Source organism: Bombyx mori, chromosome 2 (genome assembly GCF_030269925.1).
Source record: "Bombyx mori chromosome 2, ASM3026992v2".
Lineage (NCBI taxonomy): Eukaryota > Metazoa > Arthropoda > Insecta > Lepidoptera > Bombycidae > Bombyx > Bombyx mori.
In genome coordinates, this window is record NC_085108.1 from 1,473,355 (window position 1) to 1,490,779 (window position 17,425).

The 17,425-nt window shown below is 40.6% G+C and overlaps 2 protein-coding genes across 8 annotated transcripts in view; both read right to left on the reverse strand.

Moving 5' to 3' along the window:
* Positions 1 to 5,032: 5,032 nt before the first annotated feature.
* On the reverse strand, positions 5,033 to 10,732 carry LOC101739777 (zinc finger protein OZF). 2 transcript variants are annotated; one of them, XM_012689436.4, is made up of 4 exons: positions 9,405 to 10,732; positions 7,791 to 7,921; positions 7,032 to 7,115; positions 5,033 to 5,918 (listed from the first exon to the last, which is right to left on the reverse strand). In XM_012689436.4, the coding sequence occupies exons 1-4, from the start codon at positions 10,583 to 10,585 to the stop codon at positions 5,731 to 5,733; spliced, it is 1,584 nt and encodes a 527-aa protein (XP_012544890.2). In that variant the 5' UTR covers positions 10,586 to 10,732; the 3' UTR covers positions 5,033 to 5,730. The 2 variants fall into 2 exon arrangements, with proteins under 2 accessions (XP_012544890.2, XP_004924992.2); XM_004924935.5 differs by having other exon boundaries at positions 6,985 to 7,115; positions 9,405 to 10,730.
* Positions 10,733 to 11,252: 520 nt separating this feature from the next.
* The window catches only part of LOC101739633 (methionine--tRNA ligase, cytoplasmic), a 28,882-nt gene continuing 22,709 nt past the window's right edge, over positions 11,253 to 17,425 (reverse strand). For 4 of the 6 annotated variants that reach the window (XM_062671714.1, XM_062671724.1, XM_012689418.4 and 1 more), the window contains 7 exons: positions 16,659 to 16,791; positions 15,399 to 15,542; positions 14,741 to 14,879; positions 14,025 to 14,078; positions 13,300 to 13,482; positions 11,790 to 11,972; positions 11,254 to 11,386 (listed from right to left, as the gene is read on the reverse strand). In XM_062671714.1, coding sequence (XP_062527698.1) covers positions 11,270 to 11,386; positions 11,790 to 11,972; positions 13,300 to 13,482; positions 14,025 to 14,078; positions 14,741 to 14,879; positions 15,399 to 15,542; positions 16,659 to 16,791 — 953 coding nt within the window. In that variant the 3' untranslated portion in view covers positions 11,254 to 11,269. Of the gene's footprint in view, positions 11,387 to 11,789; positions 11,973 to 13,299; positions 13,483 to 14,024; positions 14,079 to 14,740; positions 14,880 to 15,398; positions 15,543 to 16,658; positions 16,792 to 17,425 lie in introns of all 6 variants that reach the window. The other 2 variants (NM_001309574.1, XM_062671725.1) reach the window with 2 other exon arrangements.

Consider the following 17,425-nt stretch of genomic DNA (forward strand, 5'->3'; position numbering starts at 1 on the left):
TTATGGAACAGTATGTACATATATTTGAAAGACAAGGGAGGTCAATCGGTACAAGTGCAATATTCGTATGCCGTATCACTCTTGTCAGAGCGGTCATGGTCGTCATCTAGCATCCTTGCTGTCGGTAGATGTTATGCGCCTCACAATCAATCGCCACTCCTCCCGGTTTTTTTTTTTTATTGCCCTTGTTGGCAGACGATCATACGGCCCACCTGATGGTGAGTGGTTACCGTCGCCCATGGACTTCAGCAATGCCAGGGACAGAGCCAAGCCGCTGCCTACCGCTGGTTTGTGGTGAGTCTGGTACACTCATGCAAAAACAACCACCAACTGCCGACTTGGTTTGGTCAGTGCATCGCATGGGCAACCTTCCAAGCGGTCTGGTGCCTTCTTTGGGAAACCACTGCAATTAATCTTCCCAAGAAAGTCGTTATGAAAGTACGAGTGCGGTACTTACTACAAATTTGTAATTATAAGCTCTGTCTGTCAACTTACCTTCCAGATTCTGTACGGACCAATTGAAAAGGCCTAAGATATCATAGATACTATTGAAGTCTTTAATCATACAGTTCGTTGTTTGTGAATTGTGGAAAAGGATCAGATCTTCGTTGGCACGATACGAACGCTATACGAAGCGGCACGACATGATAACCTTCTTATTCTGGCCGCCACTAATTACATATCCCCCGGATTCCCTCTCGGTCCTTTTAAACTCTTCAAGCACAGGTCACCAGGTCCAAGAGTCCGTCGAGCGAACTAACCCAAAGACAGCCCACTGAGTTTCTCGCTGGATCTTCTCAGTGGATCGGGATTTTATGCCATAGATAATATTCCATTAATTTATTTATTTATTTAAAAAAGTACTCCCACATCACAAACATCTAACATTGAAAAGAAAAAACTATTTCATTTATGGCCTGATGCATGTGACAACAATGGCGTACATAGCATTGGCAATTCATCGGCTCAAAAATGGAATACAATAATAATAATAATAATAAAAAACAGTACTATTTGTTGAAATCTATATATTAATACGTGAAGCAAAAACTTTGTATCCCTTTTTACGAAAATTGCGCGAACGGAGGAGTATGAAATTTTCCACACTTATAGAGAGTATAGAGAAGAAGTGCACAATGCTAATATTTTTTTAAAAGAATGCATAAAAGATACATTAAATGAATAAAGAAAACATTACACACACTACATACCATGTATTTGACGCACACACGCATGCATACTATTTATTGTCAAACTTTTGTTCTTGTCGTCTGTGGTCAAATTGAGAATAGATTAAATATTGTTTTTCTTTATTAATATTTTTTTATAGTGTAGGCTTGGTGAAATTTGTGATTATAGAAGTATAAAATACAATCATAATAGTGTACAAACTTACAATTCCAATTAATTAGAGTCAATTTCGACTACTGCGGGACCTCTAGTATTAATAAAAATGTCTAAAAAAGTCATGTCATATCGAAAAGAAGAAATGTTAATACAATGTCAACCAACAACAAGTCAGTTATAGAACAACAAATGATCAGCAATTAAAGTTAAGGTCCCTTTTCTTCTTTTCCTATTTTATCCTTAAATACACGCAACTTTGGTTTCATTCATCAACATTCTTTGGTCACATCTCCAGAAAAGAGCGCTCGATGGAGAGACTGGTAGTCCAGGGCCGGGCGGAAGACAGAAGATCACGCGGCCGCTCACCGACCCGCTGGACTGACCTAATAAAGAAGGCAACTGAGTCCACTATGGTCGAATGTACTCGTAACGCTTCGAACCGCCAGACCTGGAAGCGCATTGCCTGGAGGGCGGTCGTCCGGAGCATGGGCGACCTAACAGGTCCTACTGCACATACAGCGTCAACGCAACCACGACCACTCTGACAAGAGTGTCCGACTGAGAAGAACAAGACACGCAACTTATCGTGGAACACATTAAGATCGGATCATCACTTACTTTTATTTACTTTTTTCGAGCGTATGTTCATATAAGCCGCGCCAATAAACGCGTCTATGTACCTGCACTGACAGATGGTAAGGTCAACAAATAAAATGAAAGATAGAAAAAGTTGTTTATTGTAAAAAAATATAAAAGAACAAATGAGAATGAACTTTACTTTATGCTCTGGCAGAGGGGAAGTGTCTCATCTGGGATGCAACGTGCGTAGACACTTTTGCTGCCAGTCATCTAAGTCGCACAACTCGAAAGTGAAAAAACTCGAACTCAACAACGAAGTCAGAACTGATATTTTTTTTTGCATGCAGTACGCGCCGTATGCGACTTTTTCTTTTTTTTTTACCTAAGCTGATAGCCTTTAGAGGCTATTTCAGCGTAACCGTGGCTAGTAGGTGAGCTCACGGGGCTCAAACTTGATGACGATGCTAACACGAACCCTAGCAAGAGCCGTGCTTCGCAGAATCTACCACCGGATCGGAAACGCGACCCACTGCGAAGATCCGGCGAGAAACTCAGTGGGCTGTCTGAGAGTTAATTTACTCGTCGAGCCCTTCGTCGCAAGCGACGGGTTCGACGACAACGGTGACCGGTGCTTGAAGTACCTAAGAGCACCGTTAGTGGATCGGGAGGATCCGAGATGACGTGTTGGTGCGACTAAAGACAGTGTTAACGCCATAGACCTATATAGTAGGGACACGACATATTGTTCTATACGTACAATTGCTTATATAAATAGCACCCATTTTGAAGGCACACACATAAACATATATCTATCTCGTTCTTACTCAACACTTTAACTCGCAGGAAAACAATATAACAGTATTTCAGTGCGTACATAAAATGAAACATGAATATACGTAAATATCTCCGTCTCCGTCTAATGAGGCCGAAAATCCGCCATGTTTAGCGCGCCAAATGTCATTGTCACGTCAGTTCGGCGGTCTGTTTTGGGTTGTACATTATTTATTGACTTTGATATCGATTTAATATGATTGCTTAAAATATAAAATTTCTAATTTTATCATGCTTAAAACATACAAAAATAATAATTAAAACATATTTTATAGGATCTCAAGAAGGTCGATGCCCCAAAACTATTTTAAATTCATTAAGGAGCCCTCATCCGAAACATAGATTATACACTTAATAATATATTTGAATCCGAAATATCGGACACCATTTTTCGGTCGGAATCTATTCATCATGACACTAATCATAAATACCTCTTTAAAATATGTCATCAAAACATATTTAGACATTCTGTTTAGATATTTCGGGAAAAAGGCTACCGACAAAATCTCTTCGGAACTATTTAAATAAAATAGTTTTATTCCGCAGTGAGTAAAACACTATTGTAAATTCGTTAAATATTTATTAATTAAGTGATTTAAGAGAGGAAATCACAAGGAATGACGTTTGTAATTTCATTAACGAATAAATGTTCTGTAGGTGTTTTTTTTTATCAGGCGGTCCCTTGATAAGTTTAAAATTTGAATCACTCTCAAGTGAGAGGGATTCAAATGGTGCGGTGCGCCTTCCTTGAGGTGCACTGCGGTAGTCTGTTACGGACTTTAGAGTCAGCAAAACAATTAAAATAGATTGTAATAGTCTAAGAAAAACACGTACTCAAAATACGATAACATTCAGCATGCTAGAAATGGGCTGATGGCACTGTACTATGCCATATCTTTATGTTTTGCGGCAAACGACAACTTTATAAAATCAGTGTAGCAAATTTTAAAAATCGTCATATCGTTTACTTGGAAAATTTGAAGCACGAACTCGTCTTAGATTTCACATAATATCTAAATCACATTATCTTTGCACATAACAATATACTTAATTCCTATTAAAGTAAAAATTCTACAAATACATTCATACTCAACAATATTTAAAATAAAATAAGCTAAGAACGTTTATCGATAAAACCTACTAACATTAAAATCTTCTGGGCAGCACTAAAACCGCCATGTTTTGTGGCCAGATGACGTCACAGTGGCACGAATTTTTAGTTGACGTTTCATTTCCATAGGTTTCCTACTTCAGTGGTTAACGCCTCTGTCTTATTTGCGTGTGTCTATAATCTATAATAAGCTAACTACTCTGTAATTTAAATCTAATCTGTCTCTTAACAGGGACTTTTTGGCGGGAACGCGAGGAGTGAAGTTGTGTGATTTGTTTTATTTTGTCTATTTAGTGTTTCTTCAGGTTTAAATGTGTAATAACGGTGGTTTATTAACTGTTTAATATCTGTGAAAGTGCACAAATGTGGGAAAATGAAACAAAGCCGCTGGACGTAACTTCTCGGGATCCTCCAAAAAGTCCACTGAAAAAATCTTAGTAAATGACCACCATTTTTCTGAGATTATAATTATTTCATCCCATATCATCTCATTTAATTTCATCTCAGTTGATTAATGTCTCAAATTAATCATCTTCATTTCATTTCACTCCATAATATCATTTTTCATAAAAATATGAAAATGAATTAAAATAAGACATGACTTAAAGGTTTCAGTTGCCAGGTCATAAAATCCCTTAAAAAAAAAACGAGAAAAACAATTCCCGCTTCTTTTTGTACCTACTTCATTCAATTTATACAAGCTTCTTGCTTCTTTACAAATGTATTCATCTCTACTCTAACAAATTATTGTATGAATATAAAATAAAGTCTTGTAACAGAAAACAACGGGATTTCATTGTATCATCAGATAGAGACAGCAATAGTTTAGAGCGAGAGCGCATGATCGCCGCCGCCATTTTAGGTTCGTTTATTGGCGCGGCTTATCTATTTTTTGGTACGCTCTGCGGCCGTAATCTTTTGCCAAATGAGGTGTCATTAGATTCTTCACAATTGTAGAAGTGACAATTACACGAAAATAAAAACTGAACCTGCATTCCAGTTACATTTCCACAGTTGTATACACTTTTCAGTATTATGTATAATATTTTCTGTTTGTCTCTTATAGGTATGCTCATTCAGTCATCTATTCTGTAGACCCTAATGTTGTTCACCTCAACAATATCCACGAAACGTTCGACCAATCAGAATTGAATAAAACAAACCTTTCAATTAATTTAAATATATATATTTTTTTGCTTTATATCAAATTATTCTTACAATCAAAAGTAAATACCATTCAATTTACAAATAGATCAATTGCTAGAGCCATGTAAACAAATCACATTGGGTTTACCTTAAGCATTACAAAACACATCTCTCGAACTGTAACAATGGACCAAGCGACTCCAGTTTTGTTTCTGAACCTATCTCCCCCCCTTCTCTCCCCTACCCCCCACTCCTCCCAACTAGGTTTTCCCAAGGAAACTTTCACGGTCCAGCAATTTCCTCCATCTCGGGGTCCAAAGAGTATTTTTTGTCTATAGCAATATCAAGTAATCCAAGAATAATTTACAGTTCAACCTATGCATTTTTTTGGATTGTTTCAGACGCACGTTGCGACGTGGGTGGATACTATGATATTTAAAAATTAAGATTGCCACTTCAATTTTAAAAATATGTAAATCATCTTTTATAGTATGAGGTAGCGCCCTCTGTGTATTGATATTTTAACTTCACGTCTAATGTGTTCTATCTCATTCTCTCGCCGGCTGAATCCTATGTGTTGGTGTCTCTATGGACTAATTTTTTCGTTTCGTTTCATTTCGTTTCATCGAGTTTGAAATCACAACGATTCATAACTCCGGGCCTAGCGTCGAGTGGGGGGTCGAGATTCGTACAAAAACCCGTTTCACTTTTGTTCGTTACGTTAATTCAGTCGTGTACCTGACGGACAGTCTGCGCGCGTCGGTCAGGGCGCCGGCGCGTGTGCGGCGTGCACCCGGGCGTGCGCGCGCAGGCCGGACGGCTTGCGGAAGCTCTGTCCGCACTGCGCGCACACGTACGGACGCTCGCCGGTGTGGCAGCGGATGTGCGATATCAGGTCGTTGCGCTGAAACCAACAACCACAGGTTTGAAGGGTTCCATCCCTTTTTTTCTACCTAAGCTGATGCTCTTGAGGGACCATATCAGCGTAACCTTAACTAGTAGGTGAGCTCACGGGGCTCAAACCTGACGACGTTGCTAGCACGAACCCTAGCAAGAGCCGTGCTTCGCAGAATCTACCACCGGATCGGAAACGCGATCCACTGAGAAGATCCAGCGAGAAACTCAGTGGGCTGTGTCTGTGGGTTAATTTACTCGCCGAGCCATTCGTCGCGAGTAACTAGTTCGACTAGGACGGTGACCGGTGCTTGAGGTACCTAAAAGTATCGTTAATGGATCGGGAGGATCCGTAATGACGTGTTTTGGGCGACGTCGACTATTCACCATTCGGTCCGCAGAATCGGGAATGAGGGTTCCATCCAATGCAGGCTGCCAATATCGCAAGGTGAACGCTATATTTAGCTTCTCTGCATCGCGTAAAAATGAACTCAAATTCGTATGGAATTGGACCAACGCTCCTAGCGGCAAACGTAGGCAAACGTTCCAACTCCGAACGAATTTGAGTTAACTTTCACGCGATCGAGAACGTTAAAAAACTCGCACCGAGCACACAGGCCGAACTGATAAAAACAGCATCGGAAATCATATTCACCACACTGTATTAGGAATGAAGTACCCTCCACGGCGTGCCCTGAGTACTATGACACTTTATTTTTCGGGCCGGGGGTTGTACCTCCTACGAGGTCCCCACGCCTAGGGAGCACGTATGTGGGACTTGACGAGCTGCAAGGTGTTAGGAGCATACCGCGAAGCACTGTGCAGTGAGAAGTGCTCAAACTTTAAACTGTTTTAAAAGAATGGTGAAGGAACACTACTTATCTGCTTAGTGCTTTTAGTGATAAGACCGCCTGTTGTACAAATGTATCTGCTTTTTTTGATTGTTTTTTGAATGTATATTGTGTTTTGGTGTGCAATAAAGTGTATTCTCTCTCTCTCTTTCTCTCTCTCTCTCTCTCTCTCTCTCTCTCTCACTGTGACCCGCGTCAGCCCGCAATGTACAACGTTATGTGTACCTGCACAAAAGCCTTCTCGCAATACGAGCAGTGGTAGGGCCTCTCACCGGTGTGCCGCCGACGGTGGTTCTTCAAGGTGCCGGAAACCGCGAAACGAAGTGGACAGAGATCACAAGCGTATGGTCGCTCGCCTGCGGAAAAGAGAATATAATTTGATCACGAATGACATGACCCTAGCCGGTTGTATCGTGCCCACTAAGGCTCTAAGCCTATTCCACAAACAACGAACTGTACGATTAAAGACTTCAATAGTATCTATGATATCTTATGCCTTTCTGCTTGGCCCGTACAGAATCTGGAAGGTAAGTTGACGGACAGAGCTTGTAATTACAAATATTTAGTAAGTACTGCACTGGTCCAAACTGACTGACCTCCCTTATCTTTCAAATACATGCACATACTGTTCCATAAAGTATATCTCTTCATTCTTATGTAATTCCAGACAATGACACCATCGTTCCGGTCCCATAAGGCCATATTCTCACACATTAAAACATTATAATGAATACAGAGGTTGCAAGAGATGACTTTTTTACTGGTGGTAGGACCTCTTGTGAGTCCGCGTGACTAGGTACCACCACCCTGCCTATTTCTGCCGTGAAGCAGTAATGCGTTTCGGTTTGAAGGGCGGGGCAGTCGTTGTAACTATACTTGAGACCTTAGAACTTATATCTCAAGGTGGGTGGCGCATTTACCTTGTCTATGTCTATGGGCTCCAGTAACCACTTAACACCAGGTGGGCTGTGAGCTCGTCCAACCAAACTAAGTGACTCTTGTCACATCCTTAAAACAATGATTAGACTGACCAGTGTGGATCCTTCTATGTTTGACGAGTGAACTGGAGGTAGTGAAGCCACGCCCGCAGTCGTCACACACGAACGGATGAGCGCCGCTGTGCTTCCGACTGTGAGCTTCTAACTCCCCTTTGGAAACGAAACTGAAAATTTCATTTTCATATAGAGCTTCCAAAAAAACACGTCGAACACTCAATATTTATCCGAAGTATGTTATCACTACATAGTATAAAACAAAGTCGCTATCTCTGTCCCTATGTATTCTTAAAACTTTAAAACTACGCAATGGATTTTGATGCGGTTTTTTTTAATAGATAGAGTGATTGAAGAGGAAGGTTTATATAAATAAATAAATAAATAAATATTTACTAACAATCACGCTACGTTAACTGGTCCCGTGATAAGTTCGTAAAGAACTTGTGTTACAGGTACCAGATAACGGAAATAAATGTAATATTTTTATTATACACATACATATATTTAATATACATCCATAACGCTGGAAAAGACATTTATATTTATCATACAAATATCTTCCCTTGGCGGGATTCGAACCCGCGACCCCCTTGTGTAGTGACCATGTCACTTACCACTATACCAGACGGCCGTTGAATATGTATAATAATATCCATTAAATAGTGGAGAATCAATAATAAATTACAGTTACTAAATTGATGTCATAAAGTATTCCTGATATTGTTCTGCAATTTAAAAACATGTCCCATTTTATTAAATGTTATTTACATATTTTCTAATTAATCTAATCTAATTAATTTTCTAATTAATCTAAAATCTGCAGGGAAAAATTAAGATTCCATTGTAGGCATTGTGCCAATGACCACTGGTTTCATGTTTAGTATTAACCCATTTCCTACCAGATCCTCTCGGTGGGTCGCAATTCGTATCCAGTATTAAATTCAGCGAAGCAGTGCTTTTAAGTTAAAAGTTGTGGGGAGTTATGTGATCTATGAAATATGCATTAATTTTCCTATAAACTTGACACTATTTGATTCGATCTTTATTAAGGTTCAAATGCTCAGTTACAGGAATTTTTAGTGTCTTCGATTCCCAGCTCGCTACCTACCATAGGGATAGGGATATTTATTTATTAGAGCTTTACACTAACAACAACTTTACAAGATTTTTTCAACCTGAATACTTTATCTTTTTAAGTAAGCCCAAGATGTTCTCATTCTCGGGCGTCCTCGGGGTGGCACCGCGTGTCTGGTTGTAGTGTTGACCGCGGGAACCCCTCTACTCTGACCGGGTTTTGACCCCGGACGGAGATCGGACGCCGGGTGTAAGAGTGGTGGGCCCTAAATTCCTTGGGCCCGCGGTCTGCTCTTAACACCTGCAGATCGTTGAGTCTCACATACCCCGCGCGCCCCCTAGGCGCGGGGACCTCGTAGGAGGTTCGGCCCTCGGCCAGAAAAAAAAAAAAAAAAAAAAGGTGTTCTCATGGACCAATACACAGGATCAAGCTATTTGTTTGATTTAAGAAGACACAAAAGTGAACAAATAGAAAGAAAATACTGCTCCAATTTCACCCTCCATATTCCTACCAGCATTGAACCAACTAACTTACAAATAAATGCAGTTATGGGTCTCGTCTTCAATGCCACTAACCTTTTCTCGCAATTTTCGCACTGGTGGGGCTTGTTACCCTGATGTCTTCTCACGTGCTGAGCCAAGTTATTCTTCTGCGTGAAACCCTTCCCACATATCGCACATAAAAACGGTCTTTCCCCTGTGTGCACCCTCAAATGGTCTCGCAATGTCGAAGCCATATAGAAACTTTTATGACAGATAAGGCACTGATGTTTTTTCTCTATTATATGAGCATTCCGATGTATCTCGAATGTGTCTTTACTATCGAATGATTGCATACAGAATTCGCATGTGAAACCGTTACGAGTGTGCATCGATATTATATGACTTTCTAAGTACCCTTTGTACTTGAATTCCCTTTTACAAACATCGCATATGTACTTTGATGAGTCTCGATCATGTCTGTTTAGATGAGTATGCAATGAGGTTTGTTTTTTAAACTTTTTTGGGCATACGTTGCATTGAAATGTTTCTTTCATTTTTTCCTTGTGCATTTGCTGGTGTGAGCTCCAAGCTGATACATTAGCGAATTTCTGATCGCATTTTTGACATTCTATTTGGTTCGTTATTGGTATTAACCGGGGGTTCGTTTTCTTTTTAACTTTCTTTAACTTGTTACCATTGCACGTTTTTAAGTCTGATCTGTTTTTATCTTTGTATTTGACTGTTTGTTTTAAATTTAGGCTTTGGGTGTCGTCGTCGGGGACGTTGCAATCGTCCAATTCTTCTTTTATTGAATCAGCGTCATTAACATCATCCGATAATATATCGAAGTTTTCAAATGAACATTTCTTTATTGTGATGTCATTTAAATTCTTAACACAAAAAGCTGTGTCTGTTTCGGAATGTTTCAAAGCTTCCGTGATACATTCGTAGTTGCTTTCGTTCTTTAGTATCGTGTTTTGATCAATTTCTATAAAACTTAACTTTCTTTCTGTTGCCCCGATGCAATTTTTCAAAGCCGACTCAGATTCTAAGCAACGACGTTTGAAGGATTCAGCCTTAATCATTACAGTTTCGCACTCGAAGCAGATAAACTTCGGTAGTCTCTCATCATTAATAATGTTTCTATCCATAACAAATTCTAAAACGTCTTGTAGTTTACGATTGTCGTTATTTATATTAGAATTTAGCGACCTCATATCCGTCGATTCAGAGAGACATGTCCGACATATCTTTTCGAATTTCACTGCATCCATTGCTATTGTTTTTGTTCGAATTAATAATAGTTTTAATTTATAATGTTTAGACTCAACTTTATCTGGAATGCGGATCACAATTCACATCAATTTACAATAAATTCAAGTTGACATGCAGTTGACGGCATTAAAACGTCAATGTCAAACATACATTTTCACATATTTTAATTAACCAACGAAAACATAGTCATTCAGCCACTTAAAGTGAATTTTAAACAGCTACTTATATTTTATTGGGTACAGGGTTAAGTGGATACAACTTGCAAGGGCCCAATGTACCAGCGAGGTTCCCGAGACTACAACATCAATACTTAATCATTATACACAATATACCTTTATACCATTGGGCATGACACACACATTATTATGCGGTAGTTCTTTTTGACGTTCAACAAGTATGTACTTTCATTTATGTTGAATAAAAAAAATTTGATTTGATTTGATTGATTATGATTACATGGACAGTACAGTACGATTACAAGATGTTTAAAAAAATTATATGCAAATGTTACATGTACAGATACAATGTATTTTTTTAACAAAAGTTAAATTATTTTCCTATTTTATTATTGACAAGAAGTAAATTTGAAATGTGATGCAAACTAAGTTAAATAAATGTAATTTGATATGGAGCATCCAGCATACCAAAAAAAAAAGAACAACCAGTGTTACTGAATAAATAATTTATTTCTTGACTTGCAGTGCTTGGAGACGTTTTTTCAGATCGAGCAATACATTTACTTCAGGCTGCCACACGGCCTTGTCTTTTGTTGAGGCTTTCAATTTCCGGACTTTGTCACCCTAAGACAAAAAAAAAGTTGACATCATCGCGGAAATTTTCATTTTTTTTTAATAATTTTTTATTGGCTTGGAAAATGGCTTAATACTGTCCACAGGCTCCGTTTGAAAAGGAATATATACAAGTTCTGAACAACAGCATTCAGACCGTCGGTCACCCACTCAGTGAAAGATGTTCCCTCTGTCGTTAAGCCACTCTGTGGCCACATGTGCCACGCACAAAGAGGAGAGCGAGAACGTCTAATGTGTTCTATCTCATTCTCTCGCCGGCTGAATCCTATACATTTATGTGTTTGTGTCTCTATGGACTTATTTTTTCGTTTCATCGAGTTTAAAATCACAACGATTCTAAAGAAGTTTCACTTCAAAAATTATCGTTTTGCCTAAATGACACATCTCAAGTTACCTGCTCAGCAATAGCTTTCTCTAAGCTGGCCACATCGCCAGCGGCCTGGTTCGCTGCTGGTCGCGTTTCAGCTTGCTTCTGAGCTTCGGTGAGCCGTTTCTTCAGCTCTAACAGCTTCTCAACCTCCGGTTGCCAAACTGACTTATCTTTCGTTGTCGATTTCAATTTTCTAACTGCATCGCCCTGGTCAAAATGAGAACGTGATGAGCCTTAACCCTTCGACTACCGCACTAGCGCGTAGGTCACCGGTGCCCTACGCGGCGCATTCGAGTAATTATTATTCGAGTAATACGAGTTTACTGGTGGTAGGACCCCTTGTGAGTCCGCGCGGGTAGGTACCACCACCCTGCCTATTTCTGTCGTGAAGCAGTAATGCGTTTCGGTTTGAAGGGCGGGGCAGCCGTTGTAACTATAATTGAGACCTTAGAACTTATATCTCAAGGTGGGTGGCGCATTTACGCTGTAGATGTCTATGGGCTCCAGTAACCACTTAACACCAGGTGGGCTGAGAGCTCGTCCAATCATCTAAGCAATAAAAATAAAAAAGATGTTACCTGTTACTAAGGCACCATAATATCTAATAGACTATCGTGTAATCTCTATATCTATTATCTATTATGTATTATCTATCTCTATATATAAAAATTAATTGCTGTTCGTTAGTCTCGCTAAAACTCGAGAACGGCTGGACCGATTTGGTTAATTTTGGTCTTGAATTATTTGTGGAAGTCCAAAGAAGGTTTAAAAGGTTGATAAATATGAAAATGCTCGGAATTAAATAAAAATAACAATTTTGTTTTCCCTTTGATGTGTCCCCCGTCGGACGGATTCCTTTTGTTTGTTTTAAGTTTACTTTATACAAAAGTTTAGGTCTTTTATTTATCAATTGAGGTACTACGAAGTCTGCCGGGTCAGCTAGTCGTGAAATAAAAATTATAATTTTAATAATTACTGGTGGTAGGACCTTTTGTGAGTTCGCGCGGGTAAGTACCACCTCCCTGCCTATTTCTGCCGTGAAGCAGTAATGCGTTTCGGTTTGAAGGGTGGGGCAGCCGTTGTAACTATACTGAGACCTTAGAACTTATATCTCAAGGTGGGTGCCGCATTTACGTTGTAAATGTCTATGGGCTCCAGTAACCACTAAACACCAGGTGGGCTGTGAGCTCGTCCACCCATCTAAGCAATAAAAAAAAAACAAAAAATAAAAAGTGTGTGTGTGTGTGCAAGTAACACACGGTAGAAGTGAAACTTTAAGATATAGATATACTGAGTATCCCACTACACAGGAGCATACATATGGACAATGTTCAGTAGACGGTAGTGGGGATGCTACGAAGAGAACGTCTAATGTGTTCTATCTCGTTCTCTCGCCGGCTGAATCCTATACATTTATGTGTTTGTGTCTCTATGGACTTATTTTTTCGTTTCATAGAGTTTGAAATCACAACGATTCTAATGAAGTTTCATTTCAAAAATTATCGTTTTGTCTAAACGACACATCTCAAGTTACCTGCTCAGCAATAGCTTTCTCTAAGCTGGCCACATCGCCAGCGGCCTGGTTCGCTGCTGGTCGCGTTTCAGCTTGCTTCTGAGCTTCGGTGAGCCGTTTCTTCAGCTCTAACAGCTTCTCAACCTCCGGTTGCCATACTGACTTATCTTTCGTTGTCGACTTCAATTTTCTAACTGCATCGCCCTGGTCGAAATGAGAACGGAATGTACCTTTTTTCTTATTCTTTAGATGGGTGGACGAGCTCATGGCCCACCTGATGTTAAGTGGTTACCGGAGCCCACAGACATCTACAACGTAAATGCACCAACCACCTTGAGATTCTAGGTCTCAGAATAGTTACAACGGCTACCCCACCCTTCAAACCGAAACGCATTACTGTTTCACGGCAGAAATAGGCAGGGCGGTGGTGCCTACCCGCGCGGACTCACAAGAGGCCCTATCTTCCTCGGAGCACGATCCACGACTTCTCTCATCCAGCTTCCGCCATAGATCGATTCATCCCAGTTGATTAATGTCTCAAATTAATCATCTTCATTTCACTTCAACATTTTTCATAAAAATAAGAATATGAATTAAAATAAGACATGACTTAAAGGTCTTAGTTACCAGGTCATAAAATCACATAAGAAAAAAAACTTGACATTTCTTGACAGATATATCACTTTGCAATTGAATATTTGTTTATCAAAATTGAAAATGGCAATAAAATTGGATAATGTTCTCACCTGCTCAGCTATTGCCTTCTCTAATTCAGCTATATCCAACGTTTTGGAGTTTTTCTACAAAAATACCATTAGAAAGATTAATAAAGGCATTAATGAAAGATAGTCTTTGTTATCAATATATTTTTTTGGCTCCAACAAGTGAAGGAGCTCGCTGGGCAATGCCATCGGGGCCCGTGAACATCACCGACGCTGCTATCAATGATAAGACATGAGGTCGTTATTTATAGTTTATTAATTCTTCCATTCGCATCGGTTTAATCTGCACTATATCCCACGTCTACTGAACGACGTCAAGTTGTTCTGAGACGGCGTCTTTATCTTTTGCCAGACACTTTTCAAGCCAGGGCTCTTTCGGCTAGATGGATACCATGAGGCAGTAGTTTGATGTTTCATAAATTCAAAAATGTTGCATTTTTTTTATCTACCTAAGCTGTTGGTCTAGAGAAACCATATCAGCGTCACCGGGCGAGTAGGCGAGCTCACGGGGCTCAAACCTGACGATGTTGCTAACACGAACCCTACCAAGAGCCGTGCTTCGCAGAATCTACCACGGGAACGGAAACGCGACCCACTGAGAAGATCCGGCGAGAAACTCAGCGGACTGTGTCTCGTCGTAGAAATGTTTCGTGAGTGCCGGGGAGGTCGCCTTGGCCTCACCTCACACTCATCGAGGGGAGGGGAAGTTACAGCCCACTTTGAGCTCCAGCTCTACGTACCTTATCTGCCCTCTGGCTCTGCGTGCCGGCGTACCTCGCCCTCAGCTCCTCGAGCCTCTCCTGCTCGATCTTCACGAATAAGGGCTCCGGTTTCCCGATGATGTGACCCGGCGGCAGGTACCGGAGGAGCCTGGGGTTCCTGAGGGGGAAACCGCCGCACTTGAATCGCGAAGCATTCGTTACTGAACTTGCTAACGGAGAGAATGGTTAAGGTCTCAGTATAGTTACAACGGCTGCCCCGCCCTTCAAGTCGAAACGCATTACTGCTTCACGGCAGAAATAGGCAGGGCGGTGGTACTTACCCGTGCGGACTCACAAGAGGTCCTAACCACCAGTAATTACGCAAATTATAATTTTGCGGATTTGATTTTTGTTAAACAATGTTATTCCTTCACCGTGGAAGTCAATCGTGAACATTTGTTGAGTACGTGTATTTAATTAGAAAAATTGGTACCCGCCTGCGGGATTCGAACACCGGTGCATCGCTCGATACGAATGCACTGGACGTCTTATCCTTTAGGCCACGACGACTTAAGGTGATTTCCCTGAAATACTGACGTGCTCATTGAACTGAATGTCTTTGGTCTTCGGTAGCTGCACCGTTGCGAAGAACCGAGTGTTACAAAGAAAAAAACTTTGAAGCTGCAAGTAAACTCACTCGGGGTTCAGTCGGAGCTTTTCGGCGTCCACGTTGAGTTGTCCGCGGAGCTTGCGCGTCGTGTCCGGCACGTAGGGCGCCAGCAGCGCGCACAGCAGCGCCACGAGCTGGCAACACAGACCGATGGCTGTTGCACCCCTTTGCCTGAATTAAAAAAAAAACAGAATTTTAATGACACATTTTTTAATTACATATTCCTAACATATCTCATTCGCATACGAATGGGAAATGTTTCCACTCCAGTCCATCTTTTTAAATTCAAAATTGTTGATAGTCCAGCCTGTGACTGCGGTACTGAAGTATTTTCTTTCTCTTCAATTGATTGCTCTTCTTTCTATATAAATTTGATTTCATTACGTATTCCTCTTCCTACTTCCATTATGTGTCTTTTATCTATAAGTCTCCCGCTTGGAAATTATAAATAGATATGTAAAAAGTAAGTAAGTGGGTTAATGTTAAACGGAAAGCTTAAGTTACCCTGATGGACGGTACTGCCTTTTTTATATTATCTAATGATGTACATATTCAATTTTTATTCTTGTATTTTCATATATCCTCTAACTTTCCTAATCTTTCCCTTCCGAATCCGATCCTGTCTTTTTTTTATTACGTAGTTTCCCAACCTTTTAATTTGCTCTGTGGCAAATGCGCAAGCCGCGCGAGCCAACAACCTTTTTTTTCTATCTATTCTAGTAAACTCGAGGGGTTATTCTAGATTCAACGAACTAGTAGGTTAGTTCACGGGGCTCAAGCCGGAGTGTTGCGAACACTGACCCTAGCAACAGCCGTGCTTCGCAGAATCTACTACTGGATCGGAAACGCGACCCACCGAGAAGATCCGGCGAGAAACTCAGTGGGCTGTGTTTATGGGTTAATTCACTCGTCGAGGACGGACGGAGGACGGTGACCGGCACCACCAATCAAACAGAAGAAGAAGAATTACATATTCCTTACGGAGGGTAAGAAGCATCATCTCAGTATGTTAAAAAGTATCCGCTAAAAGAGAGCCGATTAAGATGGCGCCACTGTAGCAAGTGGGAAGATTTTAAAAACAGCGCCATAAGGTATCACACTTCACTCTGTTTAAAAAACGTTTGTCTACGTTTGCCGCTAGGGGCGCTGTTCCAACTCGTATACATATTCGAGTTAACTTTTACGCTATCGAGGACGTTAAAATATTCGCACTGGTCTGCGACCTGGACGCAGGGCAATTTCGAACTCTCCCTCCGTCTAACAAGTGACAGCCACTAGACAACTCACTTATCATCCTCGCTTCCTTTGAGCAGCACCCAGGGTTGCTCCGACTGCATGTGCTGGTTGCCGAGCCTAGAGATGGACAGCACGTGCCTCAAGGCCTCACGCAGACGACCCTTCTCCATGTTCTGCACGTACGCTGTGGGGTAAACGCGTTTTTATTAGCGCCTATGATGAGATGACACCCACGCTGGTTCTATACTGGTACCTATACTGAGACCATAGAACTAGGGATAACGATTCTTGACGAAAAAGATCGATTTTTAAATCGATTCGAATCGTAACGTAATATATCGATTCACAAAAAAATCGAGATTCAAAAGATCGGTTCCTTAAAAATCGATTTTTTCAAGTTTGCATTTACAATATAAATATAAAACCATTTTATAAAAAAAAAAACAAGAAAAATACCATAGTAAATGCTCTCTCATCAGTAAAATCACGGATTTTTTTAGTTCAGGGAATTCGATAATGACAATTATAGAAAATTTATTGCATAAAATTGACTACATAGATGGGTGGACGTGCTCACAGCCCACCTGTTTTAAGTGGTTACTGGAGCCCATAGATATTTACAACGTAAATGCGCCACTTACCTTGAGATAAGTTCTAAAGTCTCAAGTATAGTTACAACGGCTGCCCCACCCTTCAAACCGAAACGCATCACTGCTTCACGGCAGAAATAGGCAGGGCGGTGGTACCTACCCGCGCAGACTCACAAGAGGTCCTGCCTACCGCCAGTAATTACGCAAATTATAATTTTCGATAAAGAC